The sequence below is a fragment of the Macaca fascicularis genome, chromosome 2 (genome assembly GCF_037993035.2).
Source record: "Macaca fascicularis isolate 582-1 chromosome 2, T2T-MFA8v1.1".
In the NCBI taxonomy this organism is placed as follows: domain Eukaryota; kingdom Metazoa; phylum Chordata; class Mammalia; order Primates; family Cercopithecidae; genus Macaca; species Macaca fascicularis.
In genome coordinates this window covers 79,406,924-79,427,347 of record NC_088376.1, presented here as the reverse complement: position 1 = coordinate 79,427,347, position 20,424 = coordinate 79,406,924, and the positions used below count along the sequence as shown (strand labels likewise).

Here is a 20,424-nt window from a genome sequence, read left to right as displayed (position 1 = left end):
TAGAGTAAAACAGGTGAGCACCCAATGGAGCACCTTCCCAGTTTGTACCCAAATTTTGTCTTGAGCATCTTGAGGCGGAGAAAAGTCTCATTTTCTATGATCAGGCGTCCTCCTCTCTCTGTTCATTTATTGTCAGTATGTTGCCTTTTGCATTCACCTTCAAGGTGGTTATTTAATTATCAAAAATCTGATTTTATTACTTGGAGATATTCTACTGGGTGAGCATATCTAAACAGCCTCTGCTCAGGATCCCTTACTGGGCACACCACTTACATGTAAGACTTTTCCCTTTCTTAAAAAAAAAATGGCCAGGATTATTGTAAATGATGCTTTAAAAGAAAACTCTACCCTTTCTTCTTTTAAACCAACACTTATTGCAGCTAGATGCCTTTCTTTTACTGTCTCTAAACTGAGTCTCAATAGTAGGTTACCTGGCCTTTACATGGATGCTGATCACCTTCTATTTATAACTCAAGTTTTATTTGGCCTCAGATTTTCTGAGACTTCAAGCTGCTTGAGGCTTTAGGCTAAGCAGGTGTGAAGACCTCTGTAGTTGCCCTCTTGGGTAGTTGCAAACTTAACCTCAGAAAGCTTCTTCCAGTCTTGTGTCCTTCCCCAATAGGGGAAGTAATTCCCCACCAGCTTTGCTTTCCAGCCCTCAACCTTCTTTGCTTTGTGTGTGCTTTTGTTAGTTGGAGTATGGCAGGGAGGATGGGGAGTAGCTCAATGGAATACAGACATTTTTTTTTTTTTTTTTTTTTTTTTTGAGACGGAGTCTCGCTCTGTCACCCAGGCTGGAGTGCAGTGGCCAGATCTCAGCTCACTGCAAGCTCCGCCTCCCGGGTTCACGCCATTCTCCTGCCTCAGCCTCCCGAGTAGCTGGGACTACAGGCGCCGCCACCTCGCCCGGCTAATTTTTTGTGTTTTTAGTAGAGACGGGGTTTCGCCGTGTTAGCCAGGATGGTCTCAATCTCCTGACCTTGTGATCCGCCCGTCTCGGCCTCCCAAAGTGCTGGGATTACAGGCTTGAGCCACCGCGCCCGGCCAGGAATACAGACGTTTTTTATTGATGCATAACAGATGTATATATTTTCAGAGTATGTGCAATATTTTGAAACATTCATATAATGTATAGTGATCAAATCTAGATAATTGGGATATCCACCACATCAAACATTTATCTCTTTTTTATTTTGGGAACATTCAAATTCTTCTCTTGTAGCTATTTTGAAATATAAGATAGATTATTGTTAACCGTAGTCACCCTACTGAACTACCAAACATTAGGTCTTATTCCTTCTCTCTAACTATGTTTGTACCATTCATCAGTCTCTCTTCATCCCCCTTCCCAACTCTGGTAACCATCAATCCACTATCTGTCTTATCAAGATCCTTTCTTTAAGCTCCCACATGGATGAGAACATGCAATATGTGTCTTTCTGTGCTTGGATTTTTTCACTTAACATAATGACCTCCAGTTCCATCCATGTCGCTGCATATGACAGGATTTCATTCTTTTTTATGACTGTGTGTATGTACCACATTTTCTTTATCCATTCATCCGTTGATGTACGCTTAGGTTGATTTCATATTTTAGCCATTGTGAGTAATGCTGCAATAAACCTGAGAGTGCAGGTATCTCAATATAGCAATTTCCTTTCTTTTGGATATGTGCCCAGTAATAGGATTGCTGGATCATATGGTGGTTCTATTTTTAGCTTTTTGAGGAACCTCCATACTGCTTTTCATATTGGCTATACTAATTTACATTCTCACCGACAGTGTACGAGGGTTCCCCTTTCTCCACATCCTCACTAGCATTCATTGTTGCCTTTTTGATAAAAGCCATTATAACTGGGGTGAGATAATATCTCAGGGAAGCAGAGTTTTAAGAATTGCTCTATCAGATTTCCCTTTAATCAGAAGGCACCATCTTCTCAGCCATTCTTAGTTTCTTTGGAAAAAAAGTTGAATATCTGCTTTTCCACTATAATCTGGAATGTGGCTTTTTTTTTTTTTTTTTTTTTTTTTTTTTTGGCTATGCTTTGCCTGGGATTGGTATATACATTACTAGAGTTAATTAGCATCCTTCAGTCTTAAACTGTTCATGGAAAAAGCCGTAGGCATAGCATCAGGTCACAGATTGCCCGGTTAACGTGAAGTTACCAAAGTTACCAACTACTTGTTTGTATCAGAGCCTTGTGAACATAAATTTTACAGTTTGAAACTGATATCTTCTGTTGTGCCTTCTGTTCCATTTGAGAAGGGAGCACATTGAAAATCTGCCTTAATACCAGCAGTTGGAAACATCTGCTGCTAAAGAAGCCAAGGGTGATTCAGAGAAAGTTGGGAAATAGGAGTTTTTGGACTTTATGTATAATCACAGTTCACCTGACTAATAGGCGTTAATAAGCCAGCCCTGCCTCCCGAGTTTGTCAGGAGAAACAAATGAAGAGAAAACCCAGAGGAAGTAACCCCTCTTGCTCTGCACCAATTCCTTTTCATCCCAGGTGTACCCTTCAGCCAAGCCAATGATCAAATTCCGATCACCCTATGAGGAGCAGTTGGAACAGCAGAGACTGGCAGTGCAGCAGGCGGAGGAGGCCCAGCGGCTGCGGGAACACCAGGAAGCTTTGCACCAGCAGAGGCTGCAGGGGCACTTATTACGGCAGCAGGAACAGCAGCAGCAGCAGCAACAGCAGCAGCAGCAGCAGCAGCAGCAGCAGCAGCAGCAGCAGCAGCAGCTGGCGAGAGAGATGGCCCTGCAGAGGCAGGCCAAGCTTGAGGAGGGCCGGCCGCAGCAGCAAGAGCAGCTCCGGTAGCCTTCCCCTTCCTCAGTGAGCGAAGACAGCCCCTGCTCCAGTTTGCATACGCAGATTCAAAACAGTTTTGTGCATTTGTGATTCATGAAGTTAAGGGGCTCATATTACTCAAATAGCCAAGGCAGGACAGCTACTTGAAAATTAAATACCAAATATTTAATTTTAAAAATAATATTTTTTTCTGCTTAAAAGTGGTAGGTTAGGTCTCCAAATAGCCTTACAGGCTTTGTGCCAACTTTATTTTATTTTATCATTAAAAGATATTTTATCTTTTTAAGATACCTTTTGAAAATGTATCTGGAATTTTTATTCTACCTAATTGCATACATAAGAGGTTTTTGAAAAGTTTTTATGGCTTCTTAAAAATGTTGAGAAATTTTGCTTTTTACTGTCTTTAAAGATAAATGACCTATGTCAAATTATGCCTCTGAATTTGTCTCACTGGATTTATCATGTTTGTGTCTCTCGTAGGCAGCAAGCTCATTATGATGCTATGGATAATGATATCGTTCAGGGAGCAGAGGACCAGGGAATCCAAGAAGAGGAAGGAGGTGGTGAGACTTCTTAGATGATGAATGTTTTAATAAATTACTTGATAACATTGTGTATTACCAATGAGCCAATATTATATAACATCAATGAGCTATATGCATACCTGAGTAAGTGCAAAGGAGATTTGTGAATCATGTGTCTTTTTCTTAATCCTCTTAAGCAGTGCACACCGGTAGTGAAAAATGCTCAAGATAATCTGTTTCCTCTCTGTCATTTTGCCTGTAGTTTAAGCTTTTTATATACTAAATATAATATTTCTGACAAATTATTATAGTATTATTATGCTTTGGGAAACATCTACATTTTCTCCTTACCTTGGAAGTCCTTACGTCATTGCCTTAAAATGTTTTAAAATTCAGTCAATAGTAGCTTTCATTTATGGTAAGCACTTAATATGTAACTTATCAAATATTGCTTACTGTTATAGTAGAACCAGAATATAACTAACTTTCTCTTTGGCGTCACTAACACTTAGATGTGTATCCTTTTCTAAAAAGTCAAAAAGAAAGTGATTACATACAACCTCCCTTAAATAGCCTGTTGTGATATTTTACAGCTCTTACACAGTCAAGAAATTGTTTTCCTTGTGTCCCCTATGTGGCACTTTAAGCTTTTTTGTTCTAATATCAGTAAGACTAGAGAATGGTTTGTCCTCTTCTCTAAGTAGTAAACCCCTTTGTGCACTTGAAGCCTGATGGTAAGTTACCTTGTATCATTATTTTCTCTAGGCTTAGTACACTGCATATACTTAAACTTTCCTCTTCTATCTTAATTGTTTTAAGAAGTTTTCTTTTTTTTTCTTCTCTTTCTTTTGTTTGTTCTTCTCTTTTTGTGCTCATACAATTCTCTTTATCTAAATATTTTTTCAAAAAGCAGCAAGTAAATGTCTGAGTATGAATGTGTGCTATTCTTTGCTGTGGCAGTCGTCGTCATTACTGTATCAGAAAATATGTGATGGGCTATATTTGTTTCTGAGCTCCACAGATGGGGTTGTTCTTCCTTGCATTTCCTGAAGCTATCAATTTCTTCTTTTAGAGCCCAGCTATTTCCTCGGATACTATCAAAATTAGTTGATTTCTTCAGCAGTGTCCAATCAACTGGGCTTTTTTTATTGAGAAAGTTTTGATTGTTGTTGTTTTCTTGCATATGGGGGAAAAATTACAGCCCCTGTGAAAAGTATTTATTTTAGAAGAAAAGTGTCTGACCCATATCATCTCTTTGGACGCACAGTCTGTGAAAAGAACATAACTTTATTTGGAAAAGCCAAGACATAGGCCTTATGTTGAGTTAACAGAGGTGGAGGTAATATGGTCTGTAGGAAAGTCCACTGGTGGCTTTTCTTTGAGTTGAAAGGGAAATCCTGTTTGATTCATTTGGGGCTGATTTTAGTTTCTTTCATTTGCTAGCCTATGAAAGAGACAACCAGCACCAAGATGAAGCAGAAGGAGACCCAGGTAATAGACATGAGCCTCGTGAACAAGGACCCCGAGAAGTCGACCCAGAATCTGAGGCAGATGTAAGTATCCTCTCTTCTGCCCCTGACACATGGAAACTCATAAGGTGGGAAACAGAGTTGAAAATTTGCCTGATGCCAGCCTTCAGCCCCAGATATTTCTGTTACATCCTCAGCACAGAAGAAAAGTGGCTTGCATAATTATGTATGGGCAGTGTTTTTAACTGTAAACCATGGTGGACGCGTATGTGATGAGCTGGTTTAAAGATTGCTCTAGGGGAAAAAAAAACAATTTTTTTTTTCTGATGACTTTTAGATTAATTGAACTGAAACCTAGAAAAGCAAAATTGAGAGACATTGAAATGCGTAGTAACTCTGAAAGATAGGGGGAGTAAAAGGCAAGTGTGGAAGTTGGAGATGGGACCAGAGAAAGGAAACTAACCCTTCCTGAGCGTGTCGAGCAGTCTGCTAGGGTGTTAGGTGTGTTGTGTGGCTCTGTGTAACCTCTCAGCAGTCTAGTGACCGTTTTAATAAATATATGGATGAGGATGTGTGGTTTGAGACATGAAGAGTTGTTCAGGTACCACAATGGCACAGATAATTTATAATATAAGTAGGTAGACATCTAATAACCAGCATCGTTATTTGTGTTTACCAAAAAAGACTGAGACCTCCAGTTCAGCCGGGTGGGCTAGATCCTTGGCCCTGCCTACAAGCGAAGCAAGCAAATGTTTAGTGAGCCTGTTCCTGTGTGTATGTGTAGATGACTTTTACAACTTATTTTAGCTGCCCTGTCATCTTTTGCTAATAGATGTAAACTACCATGTTTATAACAGTCAGTCTTTGCTATCACGTGGCCCTGTTTATATCGATCCAGTGGATTAAGAGGAGAACCCATGTCCTTGATAATCATCGAGAAAGTCTTCCTGCTAGCTCCTTGAAGGCCTCTTGATGGAAACAGCTTTTCCACTTAACTTGCACCGAGATGTGGCAGAACACGTTTCCCTGGCATTCCTTGCATCAAGATTTCTGAAAATATGCTCAAGGGAACCTAGTCTTGAAATATTTTCAGGAAAGAGCAAATACTTGAGAGCAGAAACATATGAGAGAGCAAGAGACTATGAAAGAGGAAGAAAGCAAGTGTACAAAGGCCTGCAAATGTGCATGGGGTGGTAGGAAGGGTATTTCAGTCACTTGTTTGGGAACTGCTGTAGACTTTGATTACTTGATTATATGATCCTTTACTTTCCTATCATCTGTTTATTTGTTCTGGGGAACATGCTGGGAAACACTGGCGTTTGTACCATTCTTTCTTTTAATTAGAAATGGTTAATCCCACTTGTTCCTCTCTTTTTCTATTTTATTTGAATATAACAACTGTGCCTGCTAATTCATACCTGTTGCTTGGTCAGAGTTGAGCTAGTCAATTTTATGAACTTTTGCAAAAGATATTTGGTACTTTCTTCTGAAATGAATGTTACATTTTTCCTGTATTTCCATACAACTTTTTGATAGTGCACTAAAGAAAATCCATATAACAAGAGATTGTGGAGTAATTAGAGTTTAGTGTGAAGGTGGCAATTTGTTAGTCTCTACATTCCCAAGAATAGTGTCATTTGCACTGGAATAGCATGGCCAGGGATGTGCAGATAATAGATCAGCTGAGACTGCAATGAACTCTCAAACACGTTCAAGACTCTGAAGTGAATTGAAGTAGAATCTTGTCTGGAGAAGACTGATAGAGACCAAATCCTACTCTGTGGCTTTACTGTCTCTTAGAAGCATTTACAGCTTTAGTAAGTGTCCTATTGATGACCTGGGAGTGTTTGGGGCACCTCATGACAAGCATCACTGTTCTTGCCCATCTCAGGCTCTAAAATCTAAATCTTTATGAGAATGTGTATTATTTGGAAGGTGCTTTGGGAGCTTAAGTGGAAAATTGAAATAATTCTAAAGTTGATAATATGAAGGGCCTTTGTTGAGCACAGTAACTTGGGAGATGAGTTAGGGAGGACATTTTTCATAATATATTGCCCTGTTGGGCAGTTGGGTAGCTCAGACCTCTTTAACTCCCATCTCTTGCCGGTTCGACAGCTCTCTATTTCATGGGAGTGATTGTTAATAAAGACATTGGATCCATACTAGAAAATGACCATTTCCTTTTGAGTTAGCCTTTTTCTTGTCTTGTCTCCTTTTCACATCCTTTTTATAGATCCTTTCTGGTATGGGCCTTTTTTCCCATCAACCACTTTTCACCTCTGACATGTTAAACATTGCTTGCACAGGGAAGTTAGTATAAAAATCAACATAGCAGTGAAAAGAGTTAATTGCCCATCTAAATCCCCCCACCTAAATTAGTATTTTTTTTCTCACGTGGTCCTCTGACTTTTATTAATTATTTTCTTGTTTATTCAGTTCTGTTCACAGTACTTGTGTCAGTAGAGTTTTGAGGACTATTTTGAAATCACTTGCAGGGAAGAAGTGCTATTTGTACCTCATTCTGATTCATCAAGCCTCTGACAAGTAAAGCAGGAGTTTTCTCTTTTGACAGTGCGATGCTTGATTCTTGTGAGTCTTGGCAAGGATAGATCTGAACAATTCAGGGAAGGACGATTTCATTTTCTGCCAGTGTGTAGCCTTTCAAATGAAATTAAACTTGATCCTCAGTTTTGCAGTGATAGTTGCTTTTTATTAAAATTTTACAGAGGGCAGCTGTAGAGGATATAAACCCAGCAGATGACCCTAATAATCAAGGTGAGGATGAATTTGAAGAAGCTGAACAAGTGAGAGAAGAAAATTTGCCAGATGAAAATGAAGAGCAAAAACAAAGTAATCAAAAGCAAGAGAATACAGAAGTGGAGGAACATTTGGTGGTAAGCAGATGCCACGAGGAAAGGCTGGATTTAACTGGGGTATTTTAACAAACATCTGGTTTATGTAAAAGGTTAGTCGTAATCTACAGTGACGGAAGGTTTGCCACTTTGGTGGTTTTTAGGCCACTTTATCACGTGATATGCCTGTACTCTGAGAGAGAGGGTAACAGACATCCTGGGCTTTGTATTGGAAATGATTACTCATCGTTTCCTGGCCCCAGATGCTTTGAAAGTGCCCTTTTCATGGTGGCATGCTTGTTCTTTGTCCCAGAGTACTGTGTAAAAGGCATCTCTGATGTACAGTAACATGAACCTCCCCTTTTGTTTCAACAGATGGCAGGAAATCCAGACCAGCAGGAGGATAATGTTGATGAACAGTACCAGGAAGAGGCAGAAGAGGAGGTAGTAAGAATTGAATCCCAGAGACCGATCAGATGGGTCTATCACATACACTAACTTTAAACAAACCTCAGCACTATTGACTTTGACATGCCTTCTGTAGAAATGTTCAGAAAGATTTAAGCAGGATAAGAAAGGGTTGTTTAAAGCAAAAATGGATCATGGCACTGGAGACGTTTGGTTAGAAGATAACAAATGCAGGGTAATAGAATCCATCTCTTTGGTTCTCACCTGAAATTTTGAATTAAGAAAGTATTTGACTTTTCAGGAATGGTGGACTTAGATTTGTGTGATCTTTTGTAAGAATATTTTCTCCTGTCTCCCTCTGCACATTCAGGGAATCCAAACTGGCCCCGGAACTTTCTCTTCAGGCATCTCCCTGGTGCCTACCTCACAGGAATACCCCAGAGTGTCTATCGGAATCCACTTAACACCCTCCAAACATTTTTGTAAATTTTACAGTCTCTCCTTCTGGCCTATTCCCTATAAGAATTCAGTATCTTAATTAAATTTAACAATAAAGAGGGAGGAAAAAGGTGTAAAGAGCTCAGTTGAATAAAATGCAAAGATAGAGTTTCTTAATATTTTATTTTAGTTTGCTTTTCATTGTAAACTTCGGACATCTTGTTAATTAGATATAAGTAGCATTTATTGTCGTGCTACTTATGGTGTAATTGATTTATTATGGTGCTGCATGTGGTGTAATTGGTGAATGCTGTTTGTTGTAGCCATTTTATCACAGCATTCTGCTGTATAAACAACTGCAATATTTTAGAGTCTGATACAAATTAGGCCAAAACCCTGTATTTAGTCTCATTATGGACCAGTAAGTAGTTCCCAAATTAAAACCCTGGTTCAGAGCTGCTTCTCAGCCAGGTGTCTTGCAAATGTGTGGTTTTTATCCCTAAGGGGAACTCCATGGGAGGATGGACATATGGCAGGCTAAACAGACACACCCCACCACTGGAGATCCTGTGCAGACTTCATGAGCTGTGCTCTCACACACACAGTGCCTTCGAATAGGTCTGCTTTCTTATTCTTACTGATTTTCTAAGCTTTTCAGAGCTGATGAGAAAATTTGTGCTTATACCAGGAAAACAGAAAAGGATGTTGCTCTTTAGGGTCACTGGCAACATCTCTAATAACATGCACTTTTCTGGCTTTATCTTTTTGTTCTTTGGTTTATCATCCTAATCAAGACCCTTGGCTGTCTTGTCAGAAAGAGAGCAGCAGAGAAAATAGTGACCTTGAATATTAAGACATTAGGCAAGGAAAAGATACTCATCCAGGCTTCTCATATAACAGGATGTCTAGAGTAATACCCCTTTGTTTTATTATGTCCAATACTAGGAATCTTTGAGGGATTAAAAGAGAAAAGGTTCACCTTGGCCTCTTTTTAAAAATTCAGAAGGTTAAACATAAAATTTTAATCAGTGTTTACTGATTCCTTTTCAATTTTATTTCATGATCAGTTAAGATAGAGGAGAGAAATCCTGAGATCCAAGAGGAATCAAGAGTAGAAAGAGAAGAAAGACAGAGGCAAGAGGGAAGGAGAAATGGTGCTAAGACAGAGGAGGTTGCTCTGGCTGAGTGCTGCCTAACCTCAGCAACTGCTCCTCATCCTGCCAATCATCCCCTTCTGATCTACTGGACTGACAGGACTCTTTCTCTTGTACCTGGCCCCGGGTCCTAATTCTGTTTCCCTGGTTCCCTGCCAAAAATTCTTTAAGCAGTGTTCAGGCCTCCTCCGGCATGTGCTCCAGGTTGCCACCCTGTCACTGAGAACTGTTGCTCCATGTGCTCCTAGAGGAAGTCCCACATGCCTTTTATTCTTCCCAGTGTAACTTTCCTCTCTGCCCCCCGAGTATCCCTTGTTCATGCTGTGATGTATTTTTTGTGGTTATGAGATGATTAATGTTTGTATCTTCCCACCTCTGTCCATGGTTCCCAGGTCTTCCCTTGAGAGAGGAGAAGAGTGGTTCCCAAACACCATTTAGGCACTGGTGATAGAGACAAAGTTCTTGTCAGACTATGGCAAAATGAGAAAAATAAAGCGGAACATAGAATATGGAAACACATATTGCATTGTTTATAAGTGCATATGTGTGTGAAACCTCATTGGTGGAAGCACTCTGAAAACCATGAAATGTTATGGAACTGTGCATTTTTTTTTGTTTTTTTGTTTTTTTAAATCTCCATTAAACCTTAGAGTCTTGCAGCTGCCCCAGCTAACCACTAGAATGCAAGGCCTGTGGCTGCCATCGCTTCCCTTCCCCTCCAGCGTACAGACTTGTTTCTGTCAGCATTTCTTCCTGGGGAAGAATTGCATCTTGCCTGGGCCACACCTGTTAAGAGGTATAGCCCATCAAACTTATAGACTTGGCCTCTAAGAGTAGAGGACCCAAAAGAAGTATGATTTTAGGAAATTTATACTACTCTGCCTTCTTTTATCTTAGTGCAGTAGTATTATCTTTCTAAGACATAAAAATTATTATTACTTACAAACATTTCTTGTTTCTTGTTTGGGATTGTTTGAGTAGAAGGCATGATCCTTTCCTCACATTGCTTACATTCCAAATGTTTTATCACCTTGTAAGCAGACAAGACAATTTATGGCATTGTCAAAAAGTGCTATGTACGCTTTAAAATTATTTACATGTTCAAAAATATATAGATTAAATGACAAAAAATCAGAATACTTTAATTTCCCTCAATGTAACTGAAAACAGATTAATCTAAACATGCAGAAGAGAACAAGTACAAGGCATTTGTTCACCTTCACTGGCCGAATGAATATGTGCATACACCTACATGAGACTGCCAGCCTGTAAATCACCATGTCAAGAAGCTTTTCTTTTTTTGTTATTTTTTGTTTTTTGAGATAGAGTCTCACTGTCTCCCAGGCCAGAGTGCAATGACGTGATCTTGGCTCACTGCAACCTTTGCCTTCTGGGTTCAAGTAGTTCTCCTGCCTCAGCCTCCCGAGTAGCTGGGATTACAGACATCTGCCCCCACACCGGCTAATTTTTGTATTTTTAATAGAGATGGGATTTTGCCATGCTGGCCAGGCTGGTCTTGAACTCCTGACCTCAGGTGATCCTCCCACCTCTGCCTCCCAAAATGCTGGGATTACAGACATGAGCCACCATGCCCGGCTAAGAAGCTCTTCAATTGGAAAAAAACTCTCTTGTTAAAGCAGGGTGTTCGTCACTATAGCTAATGTTGCTGAAGGCCTTTTGTTCATCACATTCTGTTTATTTCTTTGGATCCTACTGTTCTTACCTACTTGAGGCTCAGCTTTCTGCCCTTGCACACCCATAATATCTTCAATATGTGAAAGAAAGGTGTTAATAGACACCAGGAGAGGGTATCTAGCCAAAGCCCATTTCAGACACTTTTCAGTGGACCTGTTTTATTTTGGATTTGGCTGTTTGTTAAACTTTGTGTCATCAGATAAGGCTCATTTCTAAAATGCCTAAAACATAGTAGATAAAAATGAGTAACAAGAAGCATTGTTTGGGAAATATGACAAAGCATTTTGACAGCTTTAGCAGGATGCTAAGAGGGCCAGTTGTGGGAGACATAATCTGTATGTCTACACTATAAAAGAATAACATTTGGCTTCTGCTTATTATTCTAGGCATATTTTAAAGATCAGTTAGAACCTCCATATCATTTTGTTCCTTTTCATTACCAAGAAGCCTTACTTAAAGGCATTACTGCATTACTGCCTTTAAGATGAGTTTACATTGCTTTTGCCCCAAATATCAGTAATATATTACTACAATAATAATGTGTGTCTAACTAAGAGTCTGTTCTCTATATGTCTAGAAGGTTACAGCATTTTCATTTGTGGGTTCCCTAAAGAGTGGTTGAAATCAGTGGTCTCTAAATAAGATTATATTGACAACTGGTAAACAAGCTAAATTTTCTATAGCCTATCTCCAGAGACTAACGAGATAACCTAGCATCCGTTGTTACTCAAGGAAATAGTTCTTTGTCTTTGCTGTGAATAAGGATCACCTTGAGTTTGTGGCATATACAGATTTTGGACCAGGCCCTTACCCTTGAGATTTTGATCTTATCTGTTATGGAACCTAGGAAGCAGAGTTCTTCATAAGTGCCCCTTCACCCACCCGCCACCAGCTGATTCTGATGGCTCAGGATCATACTGTTCGGAGAAACAGTCCTAGGGCAGACAGTTGTGGATGGCATTTGGGAAGTCTGAAACTCCTATCTGTGTATATATGCCCATTTGCTAAAGACTTTCTAACCAAAGTCTTAAAAGGGTGCATGACTCCCCAACCACACATACATACAGGAAATTAAGGATCATTGAATTTTCACCCAGTGCTTTCATTTTACATGTAAGAAACTTGGGCTTCAGAGGGGTTAGTTAAAAATTTGAAGGTTGCATAGCTTTTATATATTGCTGGAAACATGATTAGAGCTCACCTAGGTCTGATTTTAAAGGCTACCATAATTAAGTGTACCATGCACAGTAACTATATAGTTGATATGGGGAAGTTCTTTATAGAAATAAGTGAATATAGACAGAATGATGGAAATAGAAAGTGACCATTTTTTTGTAACCCCTAATTGAAGCAAATGATCTAAGCAACAGTCATCAGTGAATGATGTCACTAGATGAACAGAGGTCAGGGAACTTCACCATGAAGGGATCAGGCTGTTACCAACTGAGCTCACTGGCCAACCTTAGCATTACTAAAAGTGGGACAAATAAAGTGTTTGTCTCCTGATGTGATTAAAAAAATAGGAAATGTACACCATCACCTCGGAAATACCCTTGTTTTTAAAATCGAACCTGAGTTCCTTCAAACTTTTATGCTAACATCCATTTATAGGAAATGTTGGGACTAGAGAAATGAGTTAAGTGATATAAAGAAGCAGATAAATTCAGAATGTGGGTCATTTTACAGGACTGCAAATCCATAGCAGTAGGGAAAAAAGAGGGGAGTGAATCCCATGTTATTGTGCTGTTCCTTTAAATCATGATTAGAACAAACCAACTGTAAACAGACATTAAGACAATCATAAAAATGTAAGTGTGGATGAGACATTAGATGCTACTATGGAATTATTTTATCAGGTGTGATAATCACATTATGATTATGTAAGTTTATTGTTTTTAGACATATATATATATATATATACACTGTGATATGTGAGGGTGAAATTACATGACATCTAGAATTTTTAAGAATAATTCACTGTAAAAAAATAGAAAAGTGATAGATGATGCAGGTGTAGCAATATTGAGATAGCTTTTGAACATTGGTGGTGGCTGTAAGGGGTTTATTGAATAATTTTCTTTGTTTGCATGTGCCTGAAGATTTTCATAACCAAAACGATTGACCTTATGATTTATACAGTTAGAAATGCTGCAAAGCCAAGGCTTTAGTCAAGGTCTTTCTCACTCCATAGTATGTGTTAGGAGTTGGCAGACTACAGGCTGCAGCCTAGTTCGTAAGTGAAGTTTTATTGGAACACAAACATGTCTGTTTACATATTGTCTATAGTTTTTTGTTTTCTTTTTGTGTGTGTGTGTGTGCTAAATAGAGTGGTCAAGTTGTATTGTTGTGAGAGAGATCTTATGGCCCAGAAAGCCTAAATATTTACTATCTGGCCCTTCACACAAAAAGTTTGCTGATCCCTGATTTAGATATTCTTCCTACCATACGGCATAGACTCAAGGCTGTTTTTTCCCCCACTCTCAACTGCAACATTTTAATGTTTATAAATAATACATTTTCATTATTAAGGCTGTAGAAGACATGTCTTTGTTAATCAAAATTAACAGGGACACTTCAGCAATTTAATGACGTTTCAATTAGACCTTAAGACAGCCTGAAGTAAGTGCTTCATTGTTTTCATCCCAATGTCTTGTGGAATGTTACTATGAGGTTCTATGACTATGGGCACAGGCGATGTTATGGACCACTGATAGAAACGTAGGGTGAGACAAGATAGGTGTCTTTAGCTCGTTCCACCAGGAAATATGAATACAATAGATACTCAGTGCCTTTGTCCTCAAAATGTATTTCTTTGGTACCAGGTTAGTTTAGGGGGTGTGAGTTAAACTGGCGCTGGACTGGTTAGAAGAGATTCACAAATGTTTGGCTCTGCCTAGGGTATCTTTAGAGAGTCACCTTTGTAGGCTCTCGACAGGCCAAGTTTTGTCCAAAGCTCTTCTGCTGCAATTCATTCTTGTCTCACCTGAGCTGCACACATTCAGGCAGCACATAATTTGTTTCTCTTGAATTATAGCATCTGTATACTTTTCTTCCTTTGTTCATTCCTTAGATTTTTCAACAGCCTCCTCCACTCCCCCCACCAAAATATGTGATTTTTGTGTTATTCAAGGATCTTATGCTCTGATCCTGGAAGAGATGGGACTTTCTTTGGTATTAGGAGACTGCATTATACTTAACTGATGTTCAGCAGTTTTTTTGAAATGTATTCAAGTGACTTAAACATTTTGGCATATGTATAGTTTTTAAAATAGTTAACAAGTTAGAAAATGCCCTACCCTGTTTTTCTGTGAGATATGATCATTAAATAGAGACTATTTAGCACAAATATTTGGATGCTTGCTTTAGTTTACGTTTTGAGATAAATATTGGGATCATGTATACAGTGATAATAGTGCACATAAAGGAAAACTACTTAAAACAGAAAGGTTGTATTAGAACACTAAAGAGAGAGGAATTTTTGAGGCAGGTCAATAAATGATTTCATAAGGAAATTGAAATGATTGTATTTTATTTTCTAGATATTTTAGCCAGAGAAATATATTCTTAAGTATAGAATATATACATAAAATTTCTGCTACATTGTATGTAGGCAGTGGTGTCTACTTTTTGTGCCTTTACAGAGGATTTACAGAGGCTGCGGGTTGGACAAGCTTGATCTAGATAGTGACTTGAATAAGACAGGCAGTTCCTGCCTCCATAGAACTTACATTGTGTCACAGCTCTCAGATTTCTACAGTTCTCCCATATGGAGAAATGGGAATTTTAATTTTATTATTTTATTTTTGGGAAGACAGGGTCTTGCCCTGTCACCGAGGCTGTTGTGCAGTGGCACAAACATAGCTTACTGCAACTTTGACCTCCAGAGCTCAAGTGATCCTCTGCCTCAGCATCCTGCATAGCTGAGACTACAGGCGTGCACCACTATGCCCAGCTAATTTTATAATTTTTTTTTTTTTTTTTTGTAGAGACAGGGTCTCACTTTGTTTTCCAGGACTCAAATTCCTGGGCTCAAGTGATCTCTTGCCTCAGTCCCACAAAGTGCTGGGATTAAAGGTGTGAGCCACCACGCCTGGCCAGAATTTTTTGTTTTAAAAGCTCAATTTCTTCAGGTGTTTTATATTTGGAATTTTAACCATTATTCAAATAAATCAAAAATTCAGACACAAAAGTCCTACATTCAGGATCAATCACATTGATTTTTGTAATAGGTGTATTATACATTTCTTCACACCTAGTAGATAAATCCTTGACATATTTTTTCAGTTGTATATTTAGTTTAGTTTTGCTTCTGCTATTTTGAATGAACTTTTTGGAAATCAAAATATATTATTGCAAGTGTTTAAGTGATAACAGTGTCAAAATATATTATTGCAAGTGCCTAAAAGACTAAAGTGTTTAAATGATACCTGTGGTTTGTTTTAGGTTCAGGAAGATTTGACTGAAGAGAAAAAAAGGGAACTGGAGCATAATGCTGAAGAGACTTATGGTGAAAATGATGAAAATGTATGTCTCGGATACATATTTCTATTGAGCACTTGAGTGTTTGTGGGTGTGCATGTGTATAGGAGAGATACATGTATTTGGGATAGGTACCAGTGGGTAATGGTGCCTCTGAGTTACCACTGAATTTAACAGGCCCACCTGAAATTAGGAAAAGTTGTGACAACATGAAAAGTAGGAGAGACAGCAGCCCTGTTGCTTATATACCATTTTTTCTTCCTTGTTTTTTTCCTCCAAAAATGAGTAACTTTTCATCCTGTTTTTAGAGAGAATTATTTATCACTAACTCTACACTATCTCTTAGTTTTTCTTTTTTCTTTTAATTTTAAGGCTGATGATAAAAATGATGGAGAAGAGCAAGAAGTTCGAGATGACAACCGCCCCAAGGGCCGAGAGGAACACTACGAGGAGGAAGAAGAGGAGGAAGAAGACGGGGCTGCAGTTGCTGAGAAATCGCATCGAAGAGCTGAAATGTAGCTGTGCCCAGTTTCTAGACAATGCTCAGCCAACGGATTCTTTTCAAGCTGCTCAAACATAAATCTGCCTACTGAACTCTAGGATATTTAATTACAAAAATTAAGAACTTAGACTTTTTAAAAACTTTTGTATTAGAAATACGCATACATTTATATGAATATATTTTGATAACGTAGGTCTAGAGCTTCTTTTATATTCAAGCTAAACATGAAAAAGAAGAAAAACAATAAGGTAAACCTGAGCCCCCATGTCCCAATTTTTTTAATAGATTATGTGATGTTGGAAAGGTCATTGATTTTGTATATGTTTCAGCGTGTTACCTTTCTGGCTTCCAGTTTCCAGGTGTTCTTTGCCTTTGATAAAATACAGGATTTAAGAACAGAGAGTACTGCAAAATGCCATGCAAACTTTAAAGAGAATGGCCCGTTTACTAATTGCTGCCCTTCTGATGTCTTTATGTATAGTTCTGATAGAATTTTCACCAGTCTGTGTATCTCTGGAGTGAGATCTGTGTGCAAAGTGACATACAATTGGAAAGCCATTTTTGTTGTAAAGACATTGTTTTTCCGACTTTTCCGATGAGTTAGAAAAATGTTTGTCATTGCTTTAAAATCATAGCTGTTCTGCTTAAGAGGAATTGAATTTAAAAATGAGAGAGTATTAAAACTCACGTGGCAGTATCCTGGTCTTAATCAGATATTGCAGTGTTCAAACGAGGTATGGACACATCAACATATTCACCTTTTTGAAGGACTAGTGACTTGTTTAAAAACTAGTGAGTGTTTGTGTGTGGTGTTTTCTATGTGAGCACCCATTCTCAATTTTTTTTTTTTTTTCTGAAGCCTTTGATTGATATTCTTGTTTCAGTATCTGGTTCCCTACAAGTAAAATATATTTCCTCTTTAAGCTCTGTGCCTCAATATGCAATCACTTTGATAATAAATATGAATATGAAGACATACCAAACTGCAAATAGGATTATTTTTGAAAACTATATGGTGAAACATGTGGTGATATGATAGACTCTTACGATTTTTCTGTTTGCGGGATTGGGTCTGCTTTTTGTCTATGTGTAAGGCATTTTAATGATTGTGAATATAATAGATTCCTTAAAATAAGAAAATTAAAAATCAGAAACTTCCCTTGGAGTAGAGACATTTCAGTTGCAAGTATAAAGATTTTTAAATATATAGCACTAAGTTATATAATTCATATGTGTGTGGTTTTGTATTAATACTCAATAAAAACAAATTTCATTTTCTACCATTATTGTATGAATGTAATTTTATTTTTTAATAACCACACTCATAGATGGTTTTGATTGTTCCAGTTGAGTGATTGTGTATGTATGCATAGGAATGTGTTGTTCAGATGTACTTTGTATTTCCAATAATCAGAAATCTTACCTTTATGTATAAAAACCCATTATGTAATGTAAAATGTATAATATTGTACATAATATTCAGAATACAATTATTTTGGTAAATTAGGTTGTATTTTTAATGTCCCAGTTGCAGTATTTAATTATTTGAACCATACTGAAAGTTGGTAGTAGTCAATAAAGCTAAAAAAAGGTGGCAAATCTTTTAAACTATGTGGTTTCTTACTAGTTTATGACCTTCTAGCATTCTTCAGTTCTTTTTCATAAAAATAAAAATTTTAAGAGATGCCAATATAAATTAATGAATTATAAAGTGCCTTTTCCCACCTGCTTCTGTTTTCTGTATCTTTCTCTACTTTGATTGGCATGTGATTTTTCCCCCTTTTTCTAAAGAAAGAGCTAAAGATGTTTATTTTATTTGAGCTGATTCTGAGGGAAGAAAAAAGAGGGGCAGAAAGCATGAGAGTGTCATGTGCATGCACACACACAAAATAAACAAAAAACTATTAAATCCCCCTAGGAAAGCAACAATCACAAACCCTTCTACTCTCTGTATGACACCAAGTTACAGGACCATTCTAACAAATGTCTAGAGGAGAACTAATCAGCCTGAGCTGATCTACATTAATGAAGTGACAAGAAATAAAACATCACCTGTATTTATCCTGCCAATTAGTCTGTGATTTTGGTACAACCAGTAAATCAAAGGATTTGGTACCAGGAATATAGTCGGGGTTGGGGGTGGGGGTTGTTGGGGGAAGGCACGTTTATTAGCAATGAGTATAACTGGGCACAACAAAACTAGTACACATGCAATGACTGGTTATTTGCAAGAGTGATTTGGAAGAGATCTAGGAGTAAGAGCATAATCTTAGCCACATGTGCCAGTGACTGACTTTTACAAAGGAAAACTATTGATGTGTATTGAATACCTTCATAGTCTAAGAAGTATGCGAATAGGATCCACTTTAATCCCCACAGTATTCTGTAAGTTTAATGGAATCCCCTTCTCACAACTGAAGAACCTTGTCTTCCAAAGCACTTAACATTTAACTTCTTTTAATGCTTAGTTTTGTTTTTAGTTCTATTACATTGTGGTACATCTATACTATGGCATCTTACACAGCCATTAAAAAGAGTGAGTTAATTCTATTTCTGAATCACCTTCTGTGGCTTCCGTTTTACTGTCTTTTCCTAGTTTTTTTCCTAGCATACTGACTACATTCTCCATCTTTTTTTATAGGTTCCTCTTCTTATGCCTGCTCTTTCAATATTAGTGCTCCTCAGGTTTTGTACTAGAGGTATTTTTTCTGTTTAATCCTCTTCCCATCCGTTGTTATACAAATGTCTTGAATCTATTTCGTTAGCCTAGCTTTCTGTGTCCCATCCTATGTAAAATTTGTAAGTTTCAAAACTGAATTTGCCTTGTTAAAACCTGCTTCTCTTTCTAGGCTTTCTGTCTCAACTCATGATGTTTCCCTAAACAAAAACATGAAGTTTGTCCTTGATTCTGTCTCCTCTCCTTTTGACCGCTATCAAAATATCCTCAGATTTGCCCACCTCCATACTCACTATTTTGGTTCAGACCCCTGTTATCTTTTACATGGACTGATATAACTGTTCCCTAACTCATTTCTTCATTTACTCTCTATTGCCAATCCCTAAAATCTGTACCAGCGTGATTTTCCTAAGGATATCACACCTACCCTGTTATAAAATTTAACAAATTGCTATTGCTCATAGGAAAAAATCCAAACTAATTAACATAACCTACATAATTCTTTATGATCTGGCCCCATCTTATCACTTCTAATACTGAATCATAATAAATGTGATTCATCTTTGTCAAGCACATTCCTCTCCTATTGTCTTGGTGTCTGACCTTAACCCATGTGTGGATGGAAACTTGACTTTTGCAGAGCTGGTAATACTATCCCGTCTCCTTGGACAAAGTGCTTGATAGAGGACAGGCACTTGACCTAAAATACATCAATTCGATTCCTTCCCTGGAATTTTTTGTTGGAAGGCCATCCCTCCATGGCGTTTCTATGCAGCTTGTGACAGCTTTTATCCTACACTGTGTTTTCAATGATACATGCACAGCAAAAAGCCTTGGAAGCTAGAGACAGTATCTCCTTCCAGGTCAGAGGGCAGATTTGTTTCTTGACTGGAGTAATAAAGATGATGTCTTCCTTTAGGAAAAAGTTTAGACAGGTTTGACAACAGCTTCTTTGTAAAATGAGGGTTTTCTAAGATCAGGGATCCTCAGCTCTGACAGAAGCCCACTGTGTGTGCAACATCCACTTGGGCTGCTCCACATTGACCTCATGACACCTGGAGACTCAGGGGAACTGACGTGAACATGAAGCTCACGACTGCTGCTGGATCATGAGAAATGGAGTCCTTTATCTCTGACCCAGCAGTGTAGTTCCTTCTGCCAACATCCATGAAACTGTAGCAGGCAAACTTGTTGTAAGGTAGATGAAATCTCATAGTAGTTTTACTACTGTGTAATGAATTCAGGGCTCCTCGTGTTCATTTACTTTGTTGTGTGGAAAAAATAGTTTATAAAAGTAGAGAACAAATTTAACCTATAAAGAGATGCAAAAGTCAGAGGCAGAGTTGAAGAGACGGTTGTGGCATTTTTTCCAGTCCCTATATCTTGCCATCCTTGATGCCAACCAAGTCTCTT

At 38.1% G+C, this 20,424-nt stretch overlaps 1 protein-coding gene across 10 annotated transcripts in view; it reads left to right on the top strand.

The window, feature by feature from the left end:
• The window catches only part of GOLIM4 (golgi integral membrane protein 4), an 85,457-nt gene extending 67,524 nt beyond the window's left edge, over positions 1-17,933 (top strand). For 5 of the 10 annotated variants that reach the window (XM_074033734.1, XM_045386661.3, XM_045386659.3 and 2 more), the window contains 7 exons: positions 2,511-2,818; positions 3,294-3,373; positions 4,781-4,890; positions 7,533-7,700; positions 8,034-8,102; positions 15,797-15,877; positions 16,205-17,933. In XM_074033734.1, the coding sequence (XP_073889835.1) occupies positions 2,511-2,818; positions 3,294-3,373; positions 4,781-4,890; positions 7,533-7,700; positions 8,034-8,102; positions 15,797-15,877; positions 16,205-16,351 (963 nt within the window). In that variant the 3' untranslated portion in view covers positions 16,352-17,933. Of the gene's footprint in view, positions 1-2,510; positions 2,819-3,293; positions 3,377-4,780; positions 4,891-7,532; positions 7,701-8,033; positions 8,103-15,796; positions 15,878-16,204 lie in introns of all 10 variants that reach the window. The other 5 variants (XM_045386662.3, XM_045386660.3, XM_045386658.3 and 2 more) reach the window with 1 other exon arrangement.
• The last annotated feature ends 2,491 nt before the right edge of the window (positions 17,934-20,424 follow it).